Source organism: Rhinatrema bivittatum, chromosome 9 (genome assembly GCF_901001135.1).
Source record: "Rhinatrema bivittatum chromosome 9, aRhiBiv1.1, whole genome shotgun sequence".
Taxonomy (NCBI): Eukaryota; Metazoa; Chordata; class Amphibia; order Gymnophiona; family Rhinatrematidae; genus Rhinatrema; species Rhinatrema bivittatum.
This window is the reverse complement of record NC_042623.1, coordinates 58,283,467-58,310,786: the sequence shown is the minus strand read 5'-3', so window position 1 is coordinate 58,310,786 and position 27,320 is coordinate 58,283,467. Positions and strand designations below refer to the sequence as shown.

Sequence of the window (27,320 nt, the reverse complement as noted above, 5' to 3'; positions counted from 1 at the left end):
ATTTGAAAATTCCTGTTTCCTAGTGTGTAGTAGATGGATTCAGGACCGATGGGTATAGTGTGCTCCTGATAGCAGTTGGAGACGGAGTCAGATTTCAATCTGACGTCAGCACCAGAACATATACCCATGCAGGAAGCTCTGCTATTCAGTATTTTCCGTCTCCATAGTAGTTCGGGACTCTATACAAGCTTGCTCAGCGTTAGAGTATTCAAACCAAAGAAGAAAGAAAATTCCAAACAAAGAAGAAATCTTACCTCTCCAGACGAGCCCCGCTCTCCTGCGGTGATACCTAAGGGTCCCTCCCCCAGTTGAGATTTCCTGAGGTGATTTCCGAGATCCCTCAGAGGTAGGCCTTGGTCCGGTAGCTGGTTCCCGGCGAGGACTTAGCCCCCGGCAACGGGAGCAGCTGAGAGGCAATGGGTGCAATACCCAGCGCGGTGTTGAAGGTACTTCTGTCTCCCCCCGCAGCCGGAGACCGCCCGGAACGAAACCTGGAAACGCCGAGACCAGGTAAGGTAGAAAATTTTTTCGAAGTCTCCGGTCTCCAAGACTCGGATAACCGCACAGATCGCCTGCTGGCGTTTGTACCATTGGGTTGATCAGCCCAGGCAGGGCTAGACCCCGATTGGATACAAGGGTCCTCCTACGTGGAGACCCTCTGAGGTGGTCATCTTGCTCGTGTGGTTGCCAACGCCATTTTGCCACTCTGCCTAACTGTGCACAGGGATGAGCCGGGCGCACAAATTACTTGTGCGCACAGCGGCGCGCGCGCATAGGTGCCGTACTCACAGCTACGCGCACAACTGTGCCAGGGGCGTGTGCACATCTGTGCGTGCATCTCAGCGCACATCCTGGACTACACGCACATCTTGGGCACGCCCGGAGCGCATAGCTAAGCCTCCCGGCGTGCACATGAAACCCTGGTCTGTGTGTTTAAACGAACTACGCGAACAAAACCATGGCACCACCGGCCAAGAAAACCAAGGCACAAGCCCTCTGCCCAGCCTGCCACTTAAGAGTGGCACAGCACAAGGAGGCCACAGCTCTGTGTCTACAGTGTGAGGAGGCCCTGGGAGAACCTGGACAAGGCCCTCCCCAGCCAGTACAGGAATCCGGATCCACCGATAGTACCCCGTAACTCTCTATCCCTAGCACGACCCTCCCACAAACGTGGTCCCTGGGGAATGCAGCGACCTTTAATCTAGACCCAGGATCCTTCTCCTGGGTAGAATTCTTTAAGGGTCTACACACTTTTGTCCACATGCAACCGCCACCGAAGGCACAGACACATCCGCCACCACAGGACCCTTGCCTCCCAGGGCTCTCCAGACCTTCCAGTGACGGGCTCCTCCCGGCCAAAAGCCTCTCTATAGGGGACACGGACACCTCGGATGAGGATCAAGACCCCCTGGAGGAAGGGGAAATACCTCCAGGAACGGAACCTTACCGAACCATGAGGCATTTCTTCTTCAAAGACGAGATACCAGATCTCGTGGATCTCAGCTTGAAGGAGCTCACCATTCCAGGCACAAGTGCCACAGAGGAACCAATGACGAACCCTCTCCTAGAAGGGCTCAGTCAGGCCTCCTGCCATTTCTCCTTGCTGCAAGCCCTACAGCAGCTGATCAACTTGGAATGGGATGCCCCGGAGGCCAGTTTTAAAGGGGGGCAGGCCCTGGAAGCCCTATATCCATTGGTACCCTCAGCCGAAGATCTACTAGTGTCCCCAAAGTGGATGCCATGGTCTGCGTGGTCACAAAGCGCACTACCATCCCAGTTGAGGGAGGAGCGGTACTCAAGGATGCCGAGGAGAGACGTCTGGAATCCATCCTTAAACAGACTTTCGACGTATCAGCTATGTCACTACAAATTGCTGCCTGTTGTGCCGTGGTAACATGCGCCTGCTTATCCATGACCAGGAACGCCGCCACGCCTGGTGAAGCACTAGAACCAGCAGTATCCTTCCTCGTGGATGCGACCTCTGATCTGGTACGCACCTCAGCCAGGGGCATCTCATCCGTAGTGGCAGCCAGAAGGCAACTTTGGCTCCGAAGTTGTCAGCTGACGCGACTTCCAAGATGAAACTCATGAGAATGCCCTTTAAAGGAGCCCTCCTGTTCGGAAGCGAACTGGAGAAGTTAGCCATCAAATGGGGCGAATCCCCAGTACCTCGGCTATCAGAGGACAAGAGCAAAAGAAGCCAACGCCCCTCTCCCCGATTACCTAGGGGTAGAGGATCACAGCGCTTCAGACCCTATAAGAGTACATACCAAGCCCCTTGCCCCACAGGCAGGGGCCAGTCCTTTCAGAACAAACACAACAAGAGGGGAGCTGGCTCTGGCACAGGCCCCAGCCGCACCCCACAATGAGAATCAGCCGACCCATCCACAGGAAGAAGCCATAGGGGGCAGGCTTACCCTATTCTACCAAAGATGAGTCGAGATAACAGTGGACAAGTGGGTCCTAACCATCATTCGAGAGGGATACTATCTGGACTTCCACAACATACCTCCGGACAAGTTCGTGAAATCTCCTTGCCATGCACCCTCCAAGAGGACGGCAGTGGAAACCATACTGGCCAAATTGCTCGCCCTAAAGGCCATAACACCGGTGCCCACACAACAACAAAATACTGGGCACTATTCCATCTATTTTATCATCAGTAAGAAAGAGGGACCTCAAGTCTGTCAACCGCTACCTGAGGGTACTACACTTCCGTATGGAAACCCTGCGCTTGCTCATAAGGGCGATACAGCCGGGAGAATTCCTTACATCTCTGGACCTGTCAGAAGCCTACCTGCACATTCCAGTCTATCACGACCATCAGCTATTCCTATGCTTCACGATCCTAGACCACCACTACTAGTTCCGAGCACTACCCTTCGGGCTAGCCACAGCCCCCTGCACGTTCACCAAAATCATGGTGGTAGTGGGCGACACTGAGGAAAGAAGGAATCCTCGTATATCCATAGCTGATCAGGGTAAAATCTCCAGACGAATGTCACCAGGCGACCACCAGAGTCTACTGGAGAGCCTTGGGCGGGTCGTCAACACAAACGAGCTGTTTGCAGCCCTCCCAATCTCTAGAATACCTGGGAGTCTGGTTCAACACCAAACAAGACAAGGTTGTCCTTCCCCCTACAAGGAGAAGAAAACTGATGAACCAATTGCAAAATCTGCTAGGACGTCCCTGCCCCAAAGTATGGGACTACCTCCAAATTTTCGGCTCATGACATCAACCCTGGAAGTGGTCCCGTGGGCAAGAGCCCACATGCGACTGCTACAGCGCTCCCTACTGTCACGATGGAACCCGATGTCCCAGGACTACTCCGTTCGCCTGCAACTCCCGGACGAAGTGCGGAACCAGTTCCAATGATGGCTACAAGAAGACCATCTAAGCAAGGGAGTAAGGCTATCTCCACCAACTTGGGTCTTGCTCACCACGGATGCAAGCCTACAAGGGTGGGGAACCCACTGCCAGGAACTGATGGCCCAGGGGCAATGGAACAAGGAAGAGTCGGGGTGGAACATCAACCGACTGGAAGCCTGGGCGGTCATACTAGCCTGCCTACAGTTCCATCACAGAATCCAGGGCAAATCTGTCAGTCATGTTGGACAACGCCACAACGCCAGGGAGGAACCAGAAGCCATCAGATGTCCCTGGAAATAGATTCCCTAATGGCGTGGGCGGAAGCAAACCTACAAGGGATCTCAGCCGCCCACATCATGGGAAAAGACAACATCATTGCGGACTACCTCAGCAGAGAAAGTCTAGACCCAGGAAAATGGAAGCTGTCGACCACAGCCTTCCAGTTGATAGTAAACCACTGGGGAATGCCAGTCATGGACCTCCTGGCAACCCGGTCCAACGCCCAAGTTCCCAACTTTTTCAGTCGCAGACGAGAATCACAATCCCAAGGGATCGATGCCCTCGTCCAGACCTGGCCACAGGAAGACCTGCTATACACGTTCTCCCCATGGCCACTACTGGGTGGGATCATCCGCAAGATACAGCACCATAGGGGACTAGTATTTCTAGTGGCCCCGGACTGGCCAAGAAGGCCGTGGTTTGCAGACATGCGAAGACTCATGACGGGGAGCCCTCTCCCTCTACCTCCACACAGGGATCTGCTCCAGCAAGGTCCGATCCTCCACGAAGACCCAACTCAATTCTCTCTTATAGTCTGGCCATTGAGAGGACATGCCTGAAGAAGAGAGGATACTCGAGGGCAGTGATTGACACCTTGCTCCGAGCACACAAGTTCTCCATATCACTAACCTACATATGAATATGGAGAATATTCGAAGCCTGGTGTGAAGACCACGACATCTTTCTGCGGACAGCCAAAATTCCCACAATCCTGGAATTCCTGCAGGACGGCTTACAGAAGGGGTTGTCCCTCAACTCCATCAAGGTTCAGGTGGCCGTGTTGGCATGCTTCGGAACCAAAGCGGAAGGCATTAGCCTAACATCTCATCCGGATGTCTCTCACTTCCTGAGAGGGGTCAAGCAGATCCGTCCACCCTTAAAGTGGCCGGTACCCCTATGGAACCTCAATCTAGTACTAGACTTCCTAGCGGGAGCCTCTTTCACACCTATCCGTGGTCTATCTCTATGACTACTAACCTTGAAGACTGCATTTCTAGTGGCAATATGTTCGGCCCGTCGCATCTTTGAACTTCAAGCACTATCCTGTCGGGAACCCTTTCTCAGGTTCACACTGGGATCCATACAGCTACGCACTGTCCCCTCCTTCCTTCCAAAGGTGGTTTCTCACTTCCATCTAAACCAAACCATCTCGCTGCCATCTCCAGACGAGCACAAGGGCTTGGAAGAATCTCGCCGTCTTCGCCTCCTTAACGTCGGCAGACTCCTAGTCCGATACCTGGAAAGGTCGGAATCCGTGCGAAATACGGACCACCTATTCATCCTTCACAGCGGGAAGAAACAAGGGGAAGCGGGCTCGCGAGCAACCATAGCCCGCTGGATCAAAGAAGTAATCAAGGCAGCCTACGTAGAGGCAAGCAAGCCTCCACCGTTACAAGTCAAGGCCCATTCCACTAGAGCCCAGGCAGTGTCCTGGGTGGAAACGAAGATGCTGTCACCCACCGAGATCTGTCGAGCAGCGACATAGTCCTCCATTCACACCTTCGCCAGGTTCTACTGCCTGGATGTTCAAGCTCAGGAGGACACAGTATTCGCAAGGGCAGTACTAAGTGGGCGATGGGCAGCCTCCCACCCGATTAGTGAGTAGCCTTTGTACATCCCATTGGTCCTGAATCCATCTGCTACATGCTAGGACATGGAGAAACTACTTACCTGATAATTTCGTTTTCCTTAGTGTAGATAGATGGATTCAGTATCCCGCCCACGGCTGCCGCTATGCATGAAAACCTCGGGAGTCAATTCCTGAGAGCAAGACAAACACGGGTAAGCCACGCTTCCCTTCAGCTAGGACACCCATAGTTACCGGGTGTCGGGGTTTCTCGGTTGAGGGCACTGGCGGTCTCCAGCTATAGTCCACGTCAGCCAGTTCAAGTTGATTACGTTTCTCAAGTTATTCAAGTTAAAATTAACCAAATGAATCAAATTATCCAGACATACGTATATCCACAATTGCATTGTGAGGAGAATACTGAAGAGCAGAGCTTCCTGCATGGGTATATGTACGGGTGCTGACGTAAGATTGAAATCTGACTCCGTTTCCAACTGCTATCAGGCGCACACTATACCCATTGATCCTGAATCTATCTGTCTTCACTAAGGAAAACAAAATTATCAGCTAAGTAATTTCTCCATTCGCCGACAGCATCCAAGTTATCCGGCTAAGTAGTTAGCTATATTACTTAGAGGCATTCCGAGGAGCATTTTGGAATGGAATTAACTGATTGTTAAAAAATACCATCCTAGAAGCAGAGTCCAGATCTATTCCACCCAATAAAAAAGGTGGAAAGAAGGCAAAATGATTACCAGCATGGTTAAAAGGGGAGGTGAAAGAAGCTATTTTAGCCAAAAGATCTTCATTCAAAAATTGGAAGAAGGATCCAACAGAAGAAAATAGGAAAATGTATAAGCGTTGGCAAGTTAAATGTAAGACATTGATAAGACAGGCTAATAGAGAGAATTTGAAAAGAAGTTGGCCGTAGAGGCAAAAACTCACAGTAAAAACTTTTTAAAATATATCCGAAGCAGAAAGCCTGTGAGGGAGTCAGTTGGGACCGTTAGATGATTGAGGGGTTAAAGGGGCACTTAGAGAAGATAAGGCCATTGTGGAAAGATTAAATTATTTCTTTGCTTCGGTGTTTACTGAAGAGGGTGTTGGGGAGGTACCCGTACTGGAGAAGGTTTTCATAGGCAATGATTCAGGTGGACTGAACCAAATCACGGTGAACCTAGAAGATGTGGTAGACCTGATTGACAAACTGAAGAGTAGTAAATCACCTGGACTGGATGGTATACACCCCAGAGTTCTGAAGGAACTAAAAAATGAAATTTCAGACCTACTAGTAAAAATTTGTAACCTATCATTAAAATCATCCATTGTACCTGAAGACTGGAGGATAGCTAATGTAACCCCAATATTTAAAAAGGGCTCCAGGGGCGATACAGGAAACTACAGACTGGTTAGCCTGACTTCAGTGCCAGGAAAAATAGTGGAAAGTGTTCTAAACATCAAAATCACAGAACATATAGTAAGACATGATTTAATGGAACAAAGTTAGCATGGCTTCACCCAAGGCAAGTCTTGCCTCACAAATCTGCTTCACTTTTTTGAAAGAGTTAATAAACATGTGGATAAAGGTGAACCAGTAGATGTAGTGTACTTGGATTTTCAGAAGGCGTTTGACAAAGTTCCACATGAGAGGCTTCTAGGAAAAGTAAAAAGTCACGGGATAGGTGGTGATGTCCTTTTGTGGATTACAAACTGGCTAAAAGACAGGAAATAGGAAATATTAACTGGACAATTTTCTCAGTGGAAGGGAGTGGGCAGTGGAGTGCCTCAGGGATCTGTATTGGGACCCGTACTTTTCAATATATTTATAAATGATCTTGGAAAAAAATACAAGTGAGGTAATCAAATTTGCAGATGATACAAAATTGTTCAGAGTAGTTAAATCACAAGCAGATTGTGATAAATTGCAGGAAGACCTTGTGAGACTGGAAAATTGGGCATCCAAATGGCAGATGAAATTTAATGTGGATAAGTGCAAGGTGATGCATATAGGGAAAAATAACCCATGCTATAATTACACAATGTTGGGTTCCGTATTAGGTGCTACAACCCAAGAAAGAGATCTAGGTGTTATAGTGGTTAACACATTGAAATCGTCGGTTCAGTGTGCTGCGGGAGTCAAAAAAGCAAACAGAATGTTGGGAATTATTAGGGAATGGTGAATAAAACGAAAAATGTCATAATGCCTCTGTATCGGTCCACGTTGAGACCGCACCTTGAATACTGTGTACGATTCTGGTCGCCGCATCTAATGAATTTCAACATTTTCACTCTATAAGGAGAAATTACTACTTACCTGATAATTTCGTTTTCCTTAGCGTAGACAGATGGACTCAGGATCAGTGGGTTATGTAGCTCTGCCAGCAGATGGAGATGGAGCAAACTGATGTCACAGTATATATACTCCTGCAGTGACATCAGTCTGTCAGTATTTGCTTCAAAAGGAACTGTGGACAAACTAGCAAAAAACTTGATTGACTGACTGTTTTTAATCATTACTGTACACAACCAACAGGAAACACTGAACTCAGACAATGAATGTATGTAACCCAATCTAGGGACTGGATGAACACTTACCAGTAATCCCCTGGAACATGTAGCCCCATAGGAGGATCATTCAGCAGCCAAGGGCAGGAAGCTGAGTCCATCTTTCTACACAAAGGAAAACGAAATTATCAGATAAGTAGTAATTTCTCCTTTCTTAGCATGTATACAGATGGACTCAGGATCAGTGGGATCTACCCAAGCTACTCCTGAATAGAGTGGGAGGCTGCCCCCGGTCCAGTCAACACCGCATGAGCAAAGGCTGCATCCTCCTGGGCCTGCACATCCAGATGATAATACTTGGAAAAAGTGTGTAAGGAGGACCACATCACAGCTCGGCAAATATCGACAGGAGATAGTCTAACCTCTGCCCATGACACTGCCTGAGCCTTAGTGGAATGAGCCATAACCTGAGTAGGCAATGGCTTGCATCCACAAACGCGGCCATGACTACCTCCTTAATCCAGTGAGCTATTGTAGCCCGCAAAGCTGGTTCACCCTGCTTTCTTCCACCATGAAGGACAAACAGATGATCCATCTTTTGGAAGGGTTTAGAAACTTACAGTTCCCTGTACGTACCAGGATCAGTCCAGACAGTGGGTTATGTCCCCTATCCAGCAGGTGGAGACAGACCAGAATTGTGAGGATGTCCCTTTAAGGGGAGAACCTGTACACTAACCCCTTCAGTATTCGTCTGTCTCCAGCAGGTGCAACAGCTCCCCTTCGGCTCTCTGTCTCTGGCTTGTCAGCCTTTTCTATTCCTTCTTAGATTCAAGCAAGTACTTCAGAAAAGTTATATTTCTGGGGTTTTTTGATCCCTAGTGTCTTTTTCTTTTTTCTTAGGAGACGACTTCATCTCCTCGCTCTTGCTGGACTTACAGGGCTATTTGCCCCTTTTGCGCTGCATAGTCTGAGTCCCGGGTTACCTTCCAGGTGTGGGACCGTCTCCCTCTGGGACTCGCTCCCCTTTTCTGGCTGCCGAGAGGGTTTTAGACCCGCTGCTGCGCTCAGTCACTACTGATTTAAAAAAATCAGTTTAAAAGTTACCAAAGTTCCGAAGTCTCAGGTATTCAAATACCTCTGACTTCTGCAGCAGTTGACCAGAATTTTTCTTACTTTTTTACCTTTTTTTGGCCCTTTTCTGGTCCTCAGGCTTTAATCCGGCAGTCAGACAGGCAGGAGTCAGCAGGGTCTCCCTTATCTCTCCTTGGTGCTGAGGCTGTCACTTTAAGAGTTTTTACTATTTTTTTCAACTTTTTTTTTTTTTCTCAACACAGCTTGGGCCATGCCTCAAGGCAGGCAGTTTGCCTTGCCTGTGGGCTTTTTTACTCCTGTTTTTTGCTGCAGGGTCTTTGCCCTGCTTGCCTGCCGGTTGGGGAAGGTCCCTCCTCGGCTGAGAGGACGAATTTAGCCCGGGGATCGTCTCCCCCAGGCTTGGCCAGGCCATTTTTGAGCCGGCAGACTAGGGGGCCAGATTTTTTTGATTTATCCCCCGATTTGAGCCCTGTGGACCCCCAGGAGGTGAGTACTGACCCCCCCTCGACCCCCCCCCCCGTCCCGTTTTTTCAGGGTCCCTTTTTTCAGCTGAATTTGTTCTCCTCATGCATAAATCTTATTTAGCTAGCTTGCATGAGGAGCAGGAACCCCCCCCTCCCCACCCCCCTCCTTCAAAAATGCTCCGTTCCTCGCCGTTTACTAATAGCCTGGCTGCGGAAACCCAGGGGCCGGTTAGGGTGCGGGTGGTCCCCGGGGTGGCTCCTCTCCCTCATCCTCCGACGGCTCCGGGTACTCCGGACCCTGATACCTCCCCAGACGCTATGGATATCTCTCCACTGGAGGGAGATGACCCCAGAGCCCTTCGCTTGTTCCGTAGGGAGGAGCTGGGGTCCCTTATCCTCTTCGTCCTACAGGAATTAGGTCTGGAGGGTCCCTCGGTAGATTACCTGATGGACTCCCTGCCCAAGATTATGGATCTGGTCCTAGGGGGACTTAGGGCCACGGCGTTTCCCTTTCACCCTACGCTGAAGCTTTTGATTTTACGGGAGTGGGAGGCTCCTGAGGGGGCTCTCCGAGTGGGGCACGCCATGGAGATGCTGTATCCCCTTCCTGAGGAAGGCTTGGATCTGTTAAGGTACCCCGCGGTTGATTCTTATGTATCCGCGTTCACTAAGCACACCACGATCCCTCAAGGATCCGCAGGACCGTAAGTTGGAGTCGCATCTTAAGCGCATCCATGAAATTTTAGCCTTGGGGGTTCGGGCTACTTGCTGCAATAGTCTCATGCTGTGTGCGGGCCTCCGGTGGGTTCAACAGCTCCTTGGTGCACAGCCTCTTCCGTCTGCGGAGGCGGAACAGGCAGAGCGCTTGGAGGCTGTCATAGCGTATGCGGCTGTCGCATTTTACGACCTGGTCCGGGTTCTTTCCAAGGTGATGGCCTCGGCAGTATCGGCACGGAGGCTCCTCTGGCTGCGCAACTGGTCGGCTGATCAGTCTTCTAAAGCTCGACTGGCTACACTTCCCTTTAAAGGTAAGATGATGTTTGGGGAGGATCTTGAGAAACTTATGGACTCCCTAGGGAAAGACAAGGTCCATAAGCTGCCGGAGGATCGCCCCAAGCCCTCGAGCCCCTCCACGCCCATGCGTTCTCGCTTTCGGGGCTAACAGCGTTTTACTTCTCGTGGGCAGGGTGGTTCTTCACGAGGCTCCTCCCGGGTTCAGTCCTGGTCGCAGTCCTTTTTTGGGCGCCGGCCCTTTCGGGAGGGCCAGCCTGCGCGTACCGTTCCCAAATCCTCCGCCCAATGAAGGTCATTTGACTCATTCCTCGGTTCAGGGCCTCTGCGATCGCCTGTCTTTGTTTCTCAAGGAATGCGTCAAAATAACGTCGGACCAGCGGATCCTCGACATTATCAGGGACGGATACGCCCCCAAGATCATCCGCACCCTTCCAGATCTGTTCCTTTTCTCGCCGTGCGGACAGTCCAAGAGGGCCGCGTTAGAACAGACGCTGGCCAGGCTCCTGTATTTGGGGGCGGTGGTCCCGGTCCCGGAGAGGGAGCTTGGCGGCTGCCAGTATTCTATTTATTTCATCGTTCCCAAAAAAAGACGGGTCCTTCCGCCTGATTCTAGACCTCAAGCAGGTCAATCGCGCCCTGAAGGTTCCCCACTTCCGTATGGAAACCCTTCGAGCAGTCATAGCGGCAGTTCCTTCAGGAGAGTTCCTCGCTTCACATCCCCATTCACCGCGACTACCAGAGGTATCTCCGTTTTCACATCCTCAATCGCGATTTCCAGTTTCGGGCACTTCCTTTCGGTCTTGCAACGGCGCCTTGCATTTTCAGAAACGTCATGGTGGTGGTCGCAGGGATCCTGGTCCATCCTTATTTGGATGATTGGCTCATCAGAGCCAAGTCGGCGGCTTCTTGTTGACAGGCGGTGGATCGAGTGTTAGCTCTTCTCTCCTCCCTCGGGTGAATAGTAAACTTCGCCAAGAGCAATCTTTAGCCCTCCCAGGACTTAGAGTTCTTGGGGGCCCACTTCGACACCTGGTGGCTCTGCCTTCGCCCACGACCTGGGACTACCTGCAGGTCCTAGGGTCCATGGCCTCCGCCATAGATTTTGTCCCTTGGGCTTTCGCTCATATGCGACCGTTGCAGAAAGCTTTGCTGTCACGCTGGAAGCCTGTATTGGAGCAGTTCCAGATGGTCTTTCCACTCTCTGCTTCTACAGTTGACGATTTGCAGTGGTGGCTCTACCTGCCGCATCTCCTTCGGGGAATGCCTCTTGAAGCCTCGCAGTGGACATTAGTTACCAAGGATCCCAGCCTATCGGGTTAGGGCGCGGTCTGCGTCTCCCAGTCCATCCAGGGCGTCTGGACTCCTGGTCAATCTCACTGGCACATCAGTCGTCTGGAGACCTTGGCGGTGCGCCTGGCTCTTCAGGAGTTCCTTCCTCTCCTCCGCGGCAAGGCGGTGAGGGTACTCTCTGACAACTCCACCGCGGTGTCTTACATCAACCGCCAGGGGGTACTCGAAGCCCCCTGGTAGCTCTGGAAGCGAGTCTTCTCCTCTCCTGGGCGGAACTTCATCTGCAATGCCTGGCGGCCTCCTACATTGCGGGCAAGGAGAACATTCAAGCGGATTTCCTCAGCCGGCAAGTCCTCGATCCGGGAGAGTGAGAACTCTCGGATGCGGCCATGGCTTTGATAGTGACCAGGTGAGGTCCCCCTCACCTCGATATCATGGCGACTCGACGCAATGCCAAGGCCAATCGGTTCTTCAGCCGCTGGAGGGAGCACAGATCGGAGGGCGTGGACGCGTTAGCTCTATCCTGGCCGTCGGGCGTACTCCTGTACGTGTTCCCTCCGAGGCCCCTGGTGGGGAAAGTTCTCAGAAGAATCGAGCTCCACCGGGGTCCGGTCATTCTCGTAGCTCCCGAGTGACCGCGAAGATCGTGGTTCGCGGATCTCGTCAATCTGACGTCGAACGGGCCCCTGCGTCTCGGTCACCTACCTCGTCTTCTTTGGCAGGGACCTTTATTTTTCGACCAGGCCGATCGCTTTTATCTAGCGGCCTGGCTTTTGAAAGGCAACACCTGAGGCGCAAGGGTTATAGTGAAGAGGTTATCTCCACCCTTCTTCGAGCGCGGAAGCAATCTACTTCCCTGGCCTACGTACGGGTCTGGAAGGTTGTTGAGTCTGTGCTGAATCAGGCTCCTCTGTTCGCTCTGCTTCAGTCCCAATGATTCTTTCTTTCCTCCAGAAGGGTCTTTCTAAGGGCTTCTCGTTCAGCTCGCTCCGCGTTCAGTTCTCGGCGCTTGGCTCTCTCCTAGGGCCCGTGGACGGTCACCCTCTTGCGAGTCATCCCGATGTGGTTCGGTTTCTCCGGGGTGTTCGACATCTTTGTCCTCCCTCTCGAGCCACTTGTCCATCGTGGAGTCTCAATCTGGTCCTTCGGGCGCTCTGTGTGACTCCCTTCGAACCTCTACGCCACGATACGCTCAAAGATTTTATGCTTAAGACCGTCTTCTTGATCTCTATCTCCTCTGCGCGGCAAATTTCTGAGATCCAGGCGTTGTCTTGCCGGGAGCCCTTCCTGCGATTCTCCGATTCTGGGGTCTCTCTCAAGACGGTGCTCTCCTTTTTTCCCAAGGTGGTTACCTCCTTCCACGTCAATCAGTCGGTAGAGCTCCCAGCATTTTTTGAGGTGGAACTTGCGGGCCCCACTGGCGGGGATCTCCGTCAGTTGGATGTTAAATGGCTCCTGCTTCGCTATCTTCAGGTTACTAATGACTTCCCTCTTTCGGACCATCTCTTCGTCCTCTGGAGTGATCCTAACCATGGTAAGCAAGCTTCTAAGACCACTATTGCCCAGTGTTTGAAGGAGGCGATCTCTTCGGTCTATCTCTGTCAAGGTCACCCCATTCCTGAGGGTCTGAAAGTTCATTCTCTTCGCTCTCAGGCTACTTCTTGGGTGGAGTGTCAAGCTCTCTCTCCGCAGGAAATTTGCAGGGCCGGCCTTTTGACGTCCTTGCATACCTTTGCTCGACACTACCGTCTGGATGTTCACGCTCCGGTGTTCGGTTCCTTCGGGCGGCAAGTGCTTCAAACGGGACTGTCTCGGTCCCACCCGGTTTAGGGAAGCTTTGGTACATCCCACTGTCTGGACTGATCCTGGTACGTACAGAGAAAGGAAAATTAGTTCTTACCTGATAATTTTCGTTCCTGTAGTACCAAGGATCAGTCCAGACTCCCTTCCCTGTTTGTCATTTTGTCTTTCCTCTCAAAGCTTTTCTTGCAGGTTCACAGTTTCTCAAATGGGCATGGAGTAAGATTACTGAGCAATTACACCGGAAGTCTTGGTCATCTGCCCATACCAAGTATATTCAAGAGCGTATAGGTTCCATGGGTTCTATTGTTGCTCCGTTGAGCTTTACTGTTACTTGCTTGTCCCTAGTTTGGGTTCTTTGTTTTTATGCTTTGACAGTCGTTATACTGAAGGGGTTAGTGTACAGGTTCTCCCCTTAAAGGGACATCCTCACAATTCTGGTCTGTCTCCACCTGCTGGATAGGGGACACAACCCACTGTCTGAACTGATCCTTGGTACTGATGAAACAAGAGGGTAGGTTGTCTAAGAAAGCCGTGTAGGCAACAAGAAAAGGGTTAGACACCAGAAAAAGTCCAAACTGGTTCTTTATTTGAGTGGAGACAAATTGATACAAACGCCCGACTCAGGCCGAGTTTCGCCCGCTTGGGGCTGCCTCAGGGGCTAAAACAACAAATATTGTAACAGTTTGTTATAATGTAAACCGGAGTGAAGGCAACTCTGCTATACCTCGGTATATAAAAAAATGCTAAATAAATAAATAAATAACATATAATTAAACATACATAACAATTAATTAAATTTTGTAAATAATTTAAGAAGTAACCACAGAGGATATTGCAAAATAAGTGACAGTTGAAGCAATATGAATAAAAAATAGATTTGTACCTGTATGCAGATTTTCTCTAAATACAGTCGTATTCTTATAAAACACTTCAAATGTCTTAGAGTCTGTAAATAATGTAATGACATAATTTATGAAGGTACATAAAAAATTTTTTTTGAAAAAATGAAAAAAATAATAATAAAAAAATGGATGAAATAAATAATTGGGCATACATCAAGAAAATTGATTGGATGAAATAAAAAAAAGTGTAATTGGATGAAATGAGCGAAAAAAACTAGCATTACTATGAAAGATGGGCAACATAAATGTATCTAGCAAACATCTAACTAATTAAATATACCTCAAAAAGAATTCATGTAAAATACCTATAAAAAGAGTATCATTAGGAAAGAGAGCATTGGAAATATAAAAACTAAATACATTGGGTAAAACATCAAATATTAGCCTATAGCATATATAATGTTGTTATACATATGACTATGATTAAATACATTCTTACCAGATTGCATACACATAATACAATAAATGAAACATGTTATATTGCAATTAATTAGGGGCACAGCTTAATGAAAGTAATCTTGCGTTTAAAACATATTACAAGAGCACATTTATAAACACAATTACATAACTCATATTAAAATACACCATAAGTGAATTGTTTAAAATACACACCAAAAGAAATTAATTTTATTATATTCAAGATTAATTATGCTAATTTTATGCATTGGTCTGTAGTGATAAAATTAATTTGATTATATGTCACCATATTAGTTATTTGAAACTAAAAAACATCAAATAATAAAATATATTAATAGGGACAAAACTACTCTTTATAGACCAGCTGCTTGAATACAGGTTTAATGCTATTCAATATCCAGAAACGCCGTGCAGGCTATTTAGACTTATACGGAGCTTCATTGTGACGGCTGTATTAAGACTAAAAACTTATATGAAACTAAAAAAACATCAAATAAGATATATTAATAGGGACAAAACTACTCTTTATAAACCAGCTACTTGAATACTGGTTTAATGCGATTCGATATACAGAAACGCCGTGCAGGCTGTTTAAACTTATACGGAGCTTCATTGTGACAGCTGTATTAAGACTAAGAACTTCCAGGATACCTCCTTTTATAACAAATATCTCATTTTTACTGCATTATTATCAAAATTAGTTATGTTTGTTTTGTACACTGGTAGCGATATAAAATAAAAATAAAATGACTTAATTTTGCGATCTAAACTCTAATTTGACAGCTTGCGATTATGTGACGATATATTAGTTATTTAAACTAGACAACATTAAATACATAGTAGACAAACCGCTGCTAACATATCTATTCAAGTAATAAAACATATATATAGGAACAAAACTATATTGACCGGCTATTTGGATACAGATCCAATGCTACTGGATATCCGGAAACGCCGTGCAGGCTATTTAAACATGTACGGAGCATCATTGTGACAAGTATATTGTGACTAAGAGCTTACAGGAAACATTTTTTAAAACTAATGTCTCATTTTAACTACATTATTATCATAGCCCGGTAACCCAAGAGTCAAAAAGCAAAACTATAGCGTGGTGCTGAGATGCCGTTTTTTTTAACTCTTGTAACTGAAGTTCTTCAGTATCGGATCGAATGAAAAGTATTTTGAAAGCATTTACTTACTGGGTTCTCAAACTCGATGTACGCGGTCTCCGCTCAGTGCATAGAAATATCTGAAATCTGCACGGCTGCGGATTGAGTTTAAATAGAATAAAAATAGCGCCAAAAAACATGTCAATCACCTAAGGGGGCGTGTCAAACAAGATACCCGTATGTAAACCTCCAAATCGCGCCAAAAACCATGTCAATCAAGCAGGGGGGCGTATCCCAAAACTACGTATGTGAACCCACCTATGTTATGAGAGTGTTATCTGAACTATATTGTGTAAATAAATAAATACACTTATCATAAAATTAATATGTTGATTTTATAAGCTGGAAGAAAAAACTAATAAGTATAAACCAATGCATAGTATAAACCTTAAAAATCCTAATCTACATAAAATTAATTTGTGCCCATAAATAAATACCTAATTAAAATCGCCCATTAAGAAGTAAATAAAATTACTGTAAAAAATAAATCGATAATAAACCATAAAAAACTATATTAATAAACCTAAAATTAGCATGACACAAATACTGTAAAATGAAAAATAAATATTAATTAAATAGCTGATTATGTAGAACAGTAAAAACAGTAAAAACCTCATAAAAAAGTGAAGAACATCATAAAAAAACTGAATAATCGATATCTAGATTTAATCCATTCAGTTCCATGGTCTTAAAATCAAAAATGTATTTCTGTTCCAATTGTAATAACCTTGTATCTAAATCTCCGCCTCTCCAATTATGAACTAATTGTTGAATAATGCAGAATTTGAAATCGTTAAAACTATGATTCATACGTATTGCGTGTTGCACTAATGGTTTCGATTCTGTTTTCCTCTTAATACTACTCCTATGTTCTATAATGCGCTTGTTAAAAGGTCTAATTGTTTTTCCTATGTAAGCCTTCTTGCAGGTGCAAAGTGCTAAATAAACCACACCTGCTGTCTTGCAATTCGTAAATGTTTTTAGTTTAAATTCTTTACTAGTACCAGGTATTTGTATACTAGTTGTTTTCATGTTTGCAGGACAGACAGAGCAGTTGCCGCATGGGCGATGACCAGGAGGTCTTTTGTCAATAGGTTTTTTCATTGGTAAGGCGGATGGAGAGATAAATTCTTTTATATTTCTTTCTCTTTTATTTGCAATCATGATGTTTTTATCCTTAAAACAGGGTAACAATTGAAGTACCGACCAATGTTTCCTCAAAATTTTAGTAATCTGAAAGGACATATTTGTAAATGTAAGAGGACATACTATTCTATCGTTTGTTTTTTTCTCTTTCTTTTCAAGCAGTGTATCTCTGTTATATGTGGAAGCCTTTATAAAACCTGCCTCTATGAATTTGTGTGGGTACGATTTTTCTAAAAACCTTTTCTTCATTTCTTCTACTGCGAAAAAGGTAAGTTTCTTTGAAGTGTTTTATTGTGGCAACTGGAATAATGAAGTAATTTATTATTCTCTGTTGGTTTACGATATATATCAGTTTCGAAATTACCATTTTTGATGCTAATTAAAATATCTAAAAAGGGAATGTTAAAACAGTTAAAATTCATTGTAAACTTTAAATTAATATCAAGGGTGTTTAGCCATTTATAAAAATCTTGAAGATCGTTTGTTTGTCCTTTCCAAATGATGAATATGTCATCTATATATCGCTTCCATAAAAGTATATTCTCTTTGTACTGATGTTCTTTCAAATGCTGATTTTCAAACTGTTTACAATGAATTTTAACGATAGAATAGTATGTCCTCTTACATTTACAAATATGTCCTTTCAGATTACTAAACTTTTGAGGAAACATTGGTCGGTACTTCAATTGTTACCCTGTTTTAAGGATAAAAACATCATGATTGCAAATAAAAGAGAAAGAAATATAAAAGAATTTATCTCTCCATCCGCCTTACCAATGAAAAAACCTATTGACAAAAGACCACCTGGTCATCGCCCATGCGGCAACTGCTCTGTCTGTCCTGCAAACATGAAAACAACTAGTATACAAATACCTGGTACTAGTAAAGAATTTAAACTAAAAACATTTACGAATTGCAAGACAGCAGGTGTGGTTTATTTAGCACTTTGCACCTGCAAGAAGGCTTACATAGGAAAAACAATTAGACCTTTTAACAAGCGCATTATAGAACATAGGAGTAGTATTAAGAGGAAAATAGAATCGAAACCATTAGTGCAACACGCAATACGTATGAATCATAGTTTTAACGATTTCAAATTCTGCATTATTCAACAATTAGTTCATAATTGGAGAGGCGGAGATTTAGATACAAGGTTATTACAATTGGAACAGAAATACATTTTTTATTTTAAGACCATGGAACTGAATGGATTAAATCTAGATATCGATTATTCAGTTTTTTTATGATGTTCTTCACTTTTTTATGAGGTTTTTACTGTTTTTACTGTTCTACATAATCAGCTATTTAATTAATATTTATTTTTCATTTTACAGTATTTATTGTGTCATGCTAATTTTAGGTTTATTAATATAGTTTTTTATGGTTTATTATCGATTTATTTTTTACAGTAATTTTATTTCCTTCTTAATGGGTGATTTTAATTAGGTATTTATTTATGGGCACAAATTAATTTTATGTAGATTAGGATTTTTAAGGTTTATACTATGCATTGGTTTATATTTATTAGTTTTTTCTTCCAGCTTATAAAATCAACATATTAATTTTATGATAAGTGTATTTATTTATTTATTTATTTACACAATATAGTTCAGATAACACTCTCATAACATAGGTGGGTTCACATACGTAGTTTTGGGATACGCCCCCCTGCTTGATTGACATGGTTTTTGGCGCGATTTGGAGGTTTACATATGGGTATCTTGTTTGACACGCCCCCTTAGGTGATTGACATGTTTTTTGGCGCTATTTTTATTCTATTTAAACTCAATCCGCAGCCGTGCAGATTTCAGATATTTCTATGCACTGAGCGGAGACCGCGTACATCGAGTTTGAGAACCCAGTAAGTAAATGCTTTCAAAATACTTTTCATTCGATCCGATACTGAAGAACTTCAGTTACAAGAGTAAAAAAAAACGGCATCTCAGCACCACGCTATAGTTTTGCTTTTTGACTCTTGGGTTACCGGTCTATGATAATAATTTAGTTAAAATGAGACATTAGTTTTAAAAAATGTTTCCTGTAAGCTCTTAGTCACAATATACTTGTCACAATGATGCTCCGTACATGTTTAAATAGCCTGCACGGCATTTCCGGATATCTAGTAGCATTGGATCTGTATCCAAATAGCCGGTCAATATAGTTTTGTTCCTATATATATGTTTTATTACTTGAATAGATATGTTAGCAGCGGTTTGTCTACTATGTATTTAATGTTGTCTAGTTTAAATAACTAATATATCGTCACATAATCGCAAGCTGTCAAATTAGAGTTTAGATCGCAAAATTAAGTCATTTTATTTTTATTTTATATCGCTACCAGTGTACAAAACAAACATAACTAATTTTGATAATAATGCAGTAAAAATGAGATATTTGTTATAAAAGGAGGTATCCTGGAAGTTCTTAGTCTTAATACAGCTGTCACAATGAAGCTCCGTATAAGTTTAAACAGCCTGCACGGCGTTTCTGTATATCGAATCGCATTAAACCAGTATTCAAGCAGCTGGTCTATAAAGAGTTTTGTCCCTATTAATATATTTTATTATTTGATGTTTTTTAGTTTCAAATAACTAATATGGTGACATATAATCAAATTAATTTTATCACTACAGACCAATGCATAAAATTAGCATAATTAATCTTGAATATAATAAAATTAATTTCTTTTGGTGTGTATTTTAAACAATTCACTTATGGTGTATTTTAATATGAGTTATGTAATTGTGTTTATAAATGTGCTCTTGTAATATGTTTTAAACGCAAGATTACTTTCATTAAGCTGTGCCCCTAATTAATTGCAATATAACATGTTTCATTTATTGTATTATATGTATGCAATCTGGTAAGAATGTATTTAATCATAGTCATATGTATAACAACATTATATATGCTATAGGCTAATATTTGATGTTTTACCCAATGTATTTAGTTTTTATATTTCCAATGCTCTCTTTCCTAATGATACTCTTTTTATAGGTATTTTACATGAATTCTTTTTTAGGTATATTTAATTAGTTAGATGTTTGCTAGATACATTTATGTTGCCCATCTTTCATAGTTATAATGCTAGTTTTTTTCGCTCATTTCATCCAATTACACTTTTTTTCATTTCATCCAATCAATTTTGTTGATGTATGCCCAATTATTTATTTCATCCATTTTTTATTATTTTTTTCATTTTAAAAAAAAATTTTTTTTATGTACATTCATAAATTATGTCATTACATTATTTACAGACTCTAAGACATTTGAAGTGTTTTATAAGAATACGACTGTATTTAGAGAAAATCTGCATACAGGTACAAATCTATTCTTTATTCATATTGCTTCAACTGTCACTTGTTTTGCAATATCCTCTGTGGTTACTTCTTAAATTATTTACAAAATTTAATTAATTGTTATGTATGTTTAATTATATGTTATATTTGTTGTTTTAGCCCCTGAGGCAGCCCCAAGCGGGCGAAACTCGGCCTGAGTCGGGCGTTTGTATCAATTTGTCTCCACTCAAATAAAGAACCAGTTTGGACTTTTTCTGGTGTCTAACCCTGATCTTTGGTACTACAGGAACGAAAATTATCAGGTAAGAACTAATTTTCGTGTTCTGCTTGACAGGTCTCTTGACATCAAAGGGACACAACAAGCGATACGCTTCTGCACCTCTTTCCTTATCCAAGGACGGCAAGGAAATGGACTGATTCAAGTGAAAATCTGAGACTACTTTAGGGAATAAAGAGGGAATGGTATGCAGCTGTATCACACCTGGAGTGACCCGAAGGAACGGCTCCTGGAAAGACAAGGCCTGCAGCTCGGAATCCAACACGCAGAACATATCGCCACCAGAAACACTGTTTTCAAGGTCAATAACTGCAAGGAAAGGCTATGCAGTAGTCGAAATGTAGAGCCCTCCAAGAATCCAACATCAGGTTAAGAGTACACAAGGCAATCGGTAACCGCAAGGGAGGACGAAGATGTTTCACTCCCTTCAAGAAACTGACCACATCAGGAAGAAACAATGAGGTTTCACCATTCACTTGGCCCCTGAAATAGGGAAGAGCTGCAAGCTGTACCATCAAGGAATTAAGGGTAACCCTATATTTAACCCATCCTGCAAAAATTTCAAAATGAGTGGGAACTGAATGAGGAAGAGCGTTCGAGCTCATAGCAAGGAGGTGGCAATCACTACAGAAGAATATCCACACTTCAACAAACAAGCCCTCTCAAGGGCCATACCGTAAGACAAAACCAAGTTGGATCTTCATGAAGGACAGGCCCCTGCTGCAACAGATTTTTGTGCGGCAGAAGATGAAGGTGGGTCTCTACCAGGAGTCTTCACAGATCTGCATACCATGGTCTTCTGGTGCAATTCAGTGCCACCAGGAGCACCGTCCCTCTGTGGCCTTCGATCCTCCGATCTATCCTGCCCAACACAAGTCATGGGGGAAAGACATACAGCAGTTGTCTTCCGGCCAGACCTGCAGGAAAGCATTGATACCCAAGGACCTCAGATCTCTCCTGCAACTGAATAATCAATGAACCTTCACAGTGCGAGAAGTCGCCAGCAGGTCTAGGAACAGAAGGCCCCAGTGATCCACTATCAGCTGAAATACCTTTTCTGACAATATCCATTCTCATGTGTCCAGACTCTCCCTACTGAGAAAATCTGCTCTTATGTTGTCATTTCCTGCAATGCGAGAGGCCAAGATCAACTGGAGATGCCCTTCCACTCATTCCATAATTTGGTCTATTTCCTGCAACACTTGCTGGCTCTTGGTTCCTCCCTTGCTGATTGATGAAAACCACTGTCGTTGCGTTGTCCGACATTACTCGGACCACTTGACCCTGCAGTCTGTTGCTAAACTGCAGGCACGCCAGCCGGATTGCCTGGGCTCCCAGGTGATTGATGTTTTAGAGAGACTCTTCTGTAATACAGCGTCCTTGCGCTATTAGTTCCTGACAGTGAGCTCCTCAATCCTGGAGACAAGAATCTGTCGTATCAACCAGTCTGGCGATGTTAGGGAAAGTCCCTTTCTCAGATGATCCTCCTGCAACCACCACTGGAGGTGAGAGCAGATTTCCAGCAGCAAGTGGAGCCAAATCAAATAGTCCTGAGACTGTGGTTTCCAATGAGACAGCAGGAGTACTGAAGAGGATGCATATGTGCTCTGACCCATGGCACCACTTCCAGGGTTGCCACCATTAAACCGAATACCTGCAGATAGGAGCACACTGTCGGGCATATAGTGTTCACCAAAAGACACACCTGCGACATCAACTTCTGAATCCGAACTTCTGGCAGGAAACCTTTGTCCTGCCTTGTGTCGAACCGAACAACCAGATATTCCAACGACTGAGATGGGTGAAGACTACTCTTGGTTAGATTCACCACGCAACTGAGCTCTTGCAACAAGGGGATCACCAGGCGGCTCTCTTCCAGAGGTCTTGGCTCGAATCAGCCAGTCGTCCAAAAATTGGGTGTACTAGGATTCCATCCTTTCTCAACTCTGCTGCCACCACCACCAAAACCTTGGAAAAAGTTCCGGGAGCAGTGGCTAGACCAAAAGGCAGTGCCCAAAACTGATAATGGTGCCTCCAACACCACGAAATGCAAAAAAAACGTTGGTGTTCCAATCGGATGGGAATATGGAGGTAGGACTCAGACAGATCCAAGGAGGTCAGAAATTCTCCCACATGCACGGGCCTGATCCCTGAGCACAAGATTTCCATGCGAAAATGAGTCATCCACAAATAACTGTTGACTCCTTTGAGATCCAGGATGGGACAAAATGAGCCTTCCTTCTTGGGCACAACAAAAAAATTGAATATCATCCTGTACTTAAGACATAGGCACTGAAACCACAGCCCTCCGACTAAGGAGCCTTAACAGCGGAGATTCCACTGCCTGTTTCTTCTGCAGGGAGTGGCAAGGAGACAACATGAACACTTCCCGAGGAACACTGCAAAACTCCAGCACTTAGCCTTCACATATCATCTCCAGGACATCATTGATCTAACGTGATCTCAACCCATCTCTGATAAAAGAGAGGCATCCCCCTATACCTTGTTCCCAAGGGTAGGTTGGCAAACCTTCATTGTGAGGCTCGGGAGGATCTGCTATCTGAGCCCGCACCTCACTCGAGCTGGCTGGGATGAAAGGACTGAGATCTGCTGAAAGGTCGACCTTCTATAGGGACGAAACCACTTGGAACCCCTGAGATGATCCCTTACACCAAAATGGCACTGTAACTGCTTCTAATCCTCCAGCAAATGAGGAACCAGAGATTCTCTCTGCTTACTAACCAGTGTTCTCCAACTCGCTCCCAAAGAAGAGTAAGCCTTTAAAAGGCAACTTCGTAAGATTAGCTTTGGAAGTTTTGTTGGCTGACCAATTATACAACCACAATTGATGCTTGGCCAGTATTACCGAAGCCACTCCTCTCACAGAGGTACGGACAAAATCGCAGCCCACATCTGCTAAGAAGACAGAGGCGGCAGATTCCATAGCTGCTCTCGAATTCATTCCAGAATCATCAACCTCTTGAGAGAGAAGCAGACAGTGTGAGCCTCCAACAATGTCATTGCCACTGCTTCAAATGCATGCTTAAGATGGCCTCAATCCTCTTATCATGTACATCCTTCAAGTCTGCTCCTCGCTCCACAGGAATAGTCGTCTGCTTAGAGACGGCACAGACAAGCGCATCCACTTTTGGAAAACGAAGGTGCTTTCTCACCACTGGATTCAGGGAGTACAGGCTTTCCAGTGTCTGACCCCCTTCAAAATTTGCCTCCTGAGCATCCTATTCAAGATCAATCAGTTCTTGAATGGCTTCCATAACGGGGGGGGGGGAGGAAAAACAAGAGGTTTTACTCAAGGAAACCAAATGACTCAGATATGGAATCTGACCCAGGCACTCCCAAAATCTTCAAAGTCTGGGAATCAGGACTGGCAGATCATCTCTATGAAAGAACCATAACGTGGTCCTATATGGTTCCAGTCTGGGAGGAATTTCTCATCTTCCAGAGAGTCAGGGTCTGCCTCATCATCAGTGCCAGCCAAATTCCTGTTGGGAATACCCACAGGTAATCAAGGTGTGCTTTGGCGCCTAAACATAGTACCAGAAGAGGGAGGGGCCACCACCTGAGGATCCGACCTGACAGGATTGAGTGGGGCTGAGGACTGCGCCTGAAAGAAGGTTTGGAATCCTTGAAAATGTTCTATCCAAGAAAAGGCAGAAAGATACATGCCAAAACCAGAAAGCACTTGTATGGGGTCCACTGAGCTGCCACCCCCTGCGGAGGAACCAGACAAGGGAATTCTAAGGTCAGGTATTCCTCCAGACAAGTCCTTAACCAGGCCATCATCAAGCTGGGAAGAACCATGCTTAGCAAAATCAGAGGAAGATAATTCTCCCTGAGCCTCTAAGCAGCACTCCAGGCTGAGATGCCTGAATATGATAGGAAACACAGAGAGAAAGGCACTTAGGTTTCATGGTTAATGGTGCCATTAGTTCGTCAGTATGCTTAACAGGTGACTAAAGATGTGCATCCAGCCAATTTGTGCTGAAAAAATGTAAGTACTCAAATTTATGCACAAAAATCAGGTGCCTCGTCTATGCACCTCAAAACTAAGCACACTCACACTGCGCCAAACCTGGGTGCGAACAGATACGTTTCAAAATGTGTGCACAGATAGCGTGCCCAAAAAAAACTGGGCACACAATTTGGATGCACAGCCGGATGCATTGCGCGCACTGACAGTTTTGTAGAGGGCAGCTGAACATGCAGAAATGGACGCGTAAAGGCTGCCATGGCCTACGACGCAACGCACAGCGAAAAACCTAACAGCGGGGCCTAGCCCACCTGGGCTGCTCAACCCGCTAGGTTGCCCAGTTCCCTTAACTTCAACAGGAGTGGAATGAACGTTGGAACAGCACACCGAGCACAGAGACTGGAGGAAGTCCTACACAACCCCTCTACTCTGCATCTAACTTTTTTTTTTTTTTACTTACCTGAGCTCAGCCCTTCCCGGCTGAGTACAGAGACGGTCTCTGGCTGCGGGGGAAGAGGGCAACTGCCGTCACTGCTGTGCTCGGCTTCCTGCACCCTCTGCCTTTAAGCTGTATAATCTGCTAAGTCCACGCTGGCTGAAAAACCAGCTACCAGCCCAAGGCACACATCTGAGGGACCACGGAAATCACCTCAGGAATTCTCAACCGGGGGAGGGATCATTTGTTATCACTGCAGGAGAGCGGGGCTTTTTTCTTTTCTTTATAAAATTCTGCATCATCTGCTGGAGATAGAAAATACTGGCAGGCTGATATCACTGCAGGATTATATATACTGTGAAGTCAGTTTGCTCCGTCTTCATCTGCTGGCAGAGGTGCATCACCCACTGGTCCTGAGTCCATCTGTCTACATGCTAGGAAATAGGGATTTTTCGTTACCTGCAAAATATGTTTTTCCATTCTTACTGTTGAATCAAGCATGATTCCCTGCAATCTTATCTCCCTTTTTGGGATCACTTCAACATCCTTCAGTTTTAAAGGTTTATCAAATTGAGACCTAAGTTTTGGAGGAGTTTAACATCAATTTTCTTGTCTTTAACCACGCCTCAACAAATGTTATACATTGGGCTAGGTTTCTATAACATTTCTCCAGGTCTTTTCCCAATGGAGCAAGTATTTGCAAATCACCTGCATAAATATACAGGGTGAAGCCTGACCCCTGGATGATCACTCCTAATGCAATCATAAAGATGTTAAAAAGAATGGGTGAGAGTGAAGATCCTTGGGGTATGCCATACTTGATATCACGCTGTTCAGATTACTTCCCTTAAAAAGAGACAAAAAACTTTCTAGTCATTTTAAAGCCATTCCCTTCAATCCTAGTCCTTCACATACAGGCCGATACAGTAAAGTTCGCGGGAGAGCGGGCAATTCACTAAAAAAAATAATTCAAATTAGGGCCCGCGGTAAAAAGAGGCGTTTTCAACGCTCTATTACCCCTTACTGAATAAGGGGTAAAGCTAGCGCATTGAAAACACGCGTCCAAACGCGGGTTAACAGTACGCTCCGCCAGAGCGCACTGTACTGTATCGGCCTGATAGTTAGCCGGATAACTTCAAGGCATTCTCTGGGAGGACTTATCGTTGATATTCAGAGGAAGCCAGATTACTTATCCAGCTAATTCTGGTAGTGCCATAGAGCAGTCTTAAAGTTAGCCGGATAACATTGTCCATCTATCTTTAAGGTAGTCTGGTATATGCAAAGCTGGATAAATCTTACCTGGCTAACTTTGCTAACCAAACAGTGGCCGAGTATGGAACCCAGTTAGCTTCATTCCAGATAGAGAATTTGGGAAGGCAGTTCTTTGTTAATGTTATGTAAACCTATTTTCACAGGTTGTTGTTTTTTTTTGTAATTCTCATTTCTGCATCACAGGGGTGCAATCATTTCTGTCTGTCTGGGATGCAAACCTTCCCCATGAGGTGCAGTACTTGAAAACACACATTGAAATGAGAAAGGAGCTGACAGACAAACTGAGAAGCCATTCTTTGGAATGACGGAGCAGCAGTAAGTAGCACAGACGTCATCGTAATTTGCAGTTCTGCTCCGCATTCTGTATATTAAATCTATCTATTTTTTTTTTTTTTATTTTACAGGAAGACTTTTCTGATGGGAAACTCACTTCTACTCCAGAATTATATTATGCAATATGCTGAGGAAACAGGAGGATTTTTTTAAAGAAGTTTGAATATTTTTTTTTACTTCTAAACACTTTGTGGCTGTGTGTTATGCATACAATATATAATGTATTTGCTGTGCCTTATTCATAGTCAGGGAGTTTGCCATGAAGCAGTGAATTCTTTGGGCAAGTTGCACCTTAAAAAAAAAAAAAGTAAAAATCAAGCTATTTCAAATTTAGAGAACTACTGTAGCTTATCTGGTGATGTACAGCAGGGCATTCAAGTGTAACTGTAACTGTTTGACCTGTGGCAAATGTTTTTATTTTAACCAGCCTGGTAAGCAAATGATGTCAACAGCCAACAGCTCATTTGGTTGATTGATGAGACCTTCGGAGGGGGGGTTCCTTGCATCTGTATTCTGCCTTGCTGCATGCTGTAAACATGAGGAAGACAAAAGTAGCAGGCACTGTAGGTTCGGTCATGCTGAAATCAACAGAGTAATCAATTTTTTTATCATATCACTAAGATGCAGCGTGCATTTTTTTGTTCATACAATGTATAGAATAGCATTAATGTTAAAGATAGCTGTCAATTTCTCC

At 44.7% G+C, this 27,320-nt stretch overlaps 1 protein-coding gene across 2 annotated transcripts in view; it reads left to right on the top strand.

Annotated features, from left to right (window-relative positions):
* The window catches only part of LRRK2 (leucine rich repeat kinase 2), a 584,366-nt gene extending 557,386 nt beyond the window's left edge, over positions 1–26,980 (top strand). For both annotated transcript variants that reach the window (XM_029617357.1, XM_029617356.1), the window contains 2 exons: positions 26,477–26,608; positions 26,698–26,980. In XM_029617357.1, the coding sequence (XP_029473217.1) occupies positions 26,477–26,598 (122 nt within the window). In that variant the 3' untranslated portion in view covers positions 26,599–26,608; positions 26,698–26,980. The remainder of the gene's footprint in view (positions 1–26,476; positions 26,609–26,697) is intronic.
* Positions 26,981–27,320: the final 340 nt, after the last annotated feature.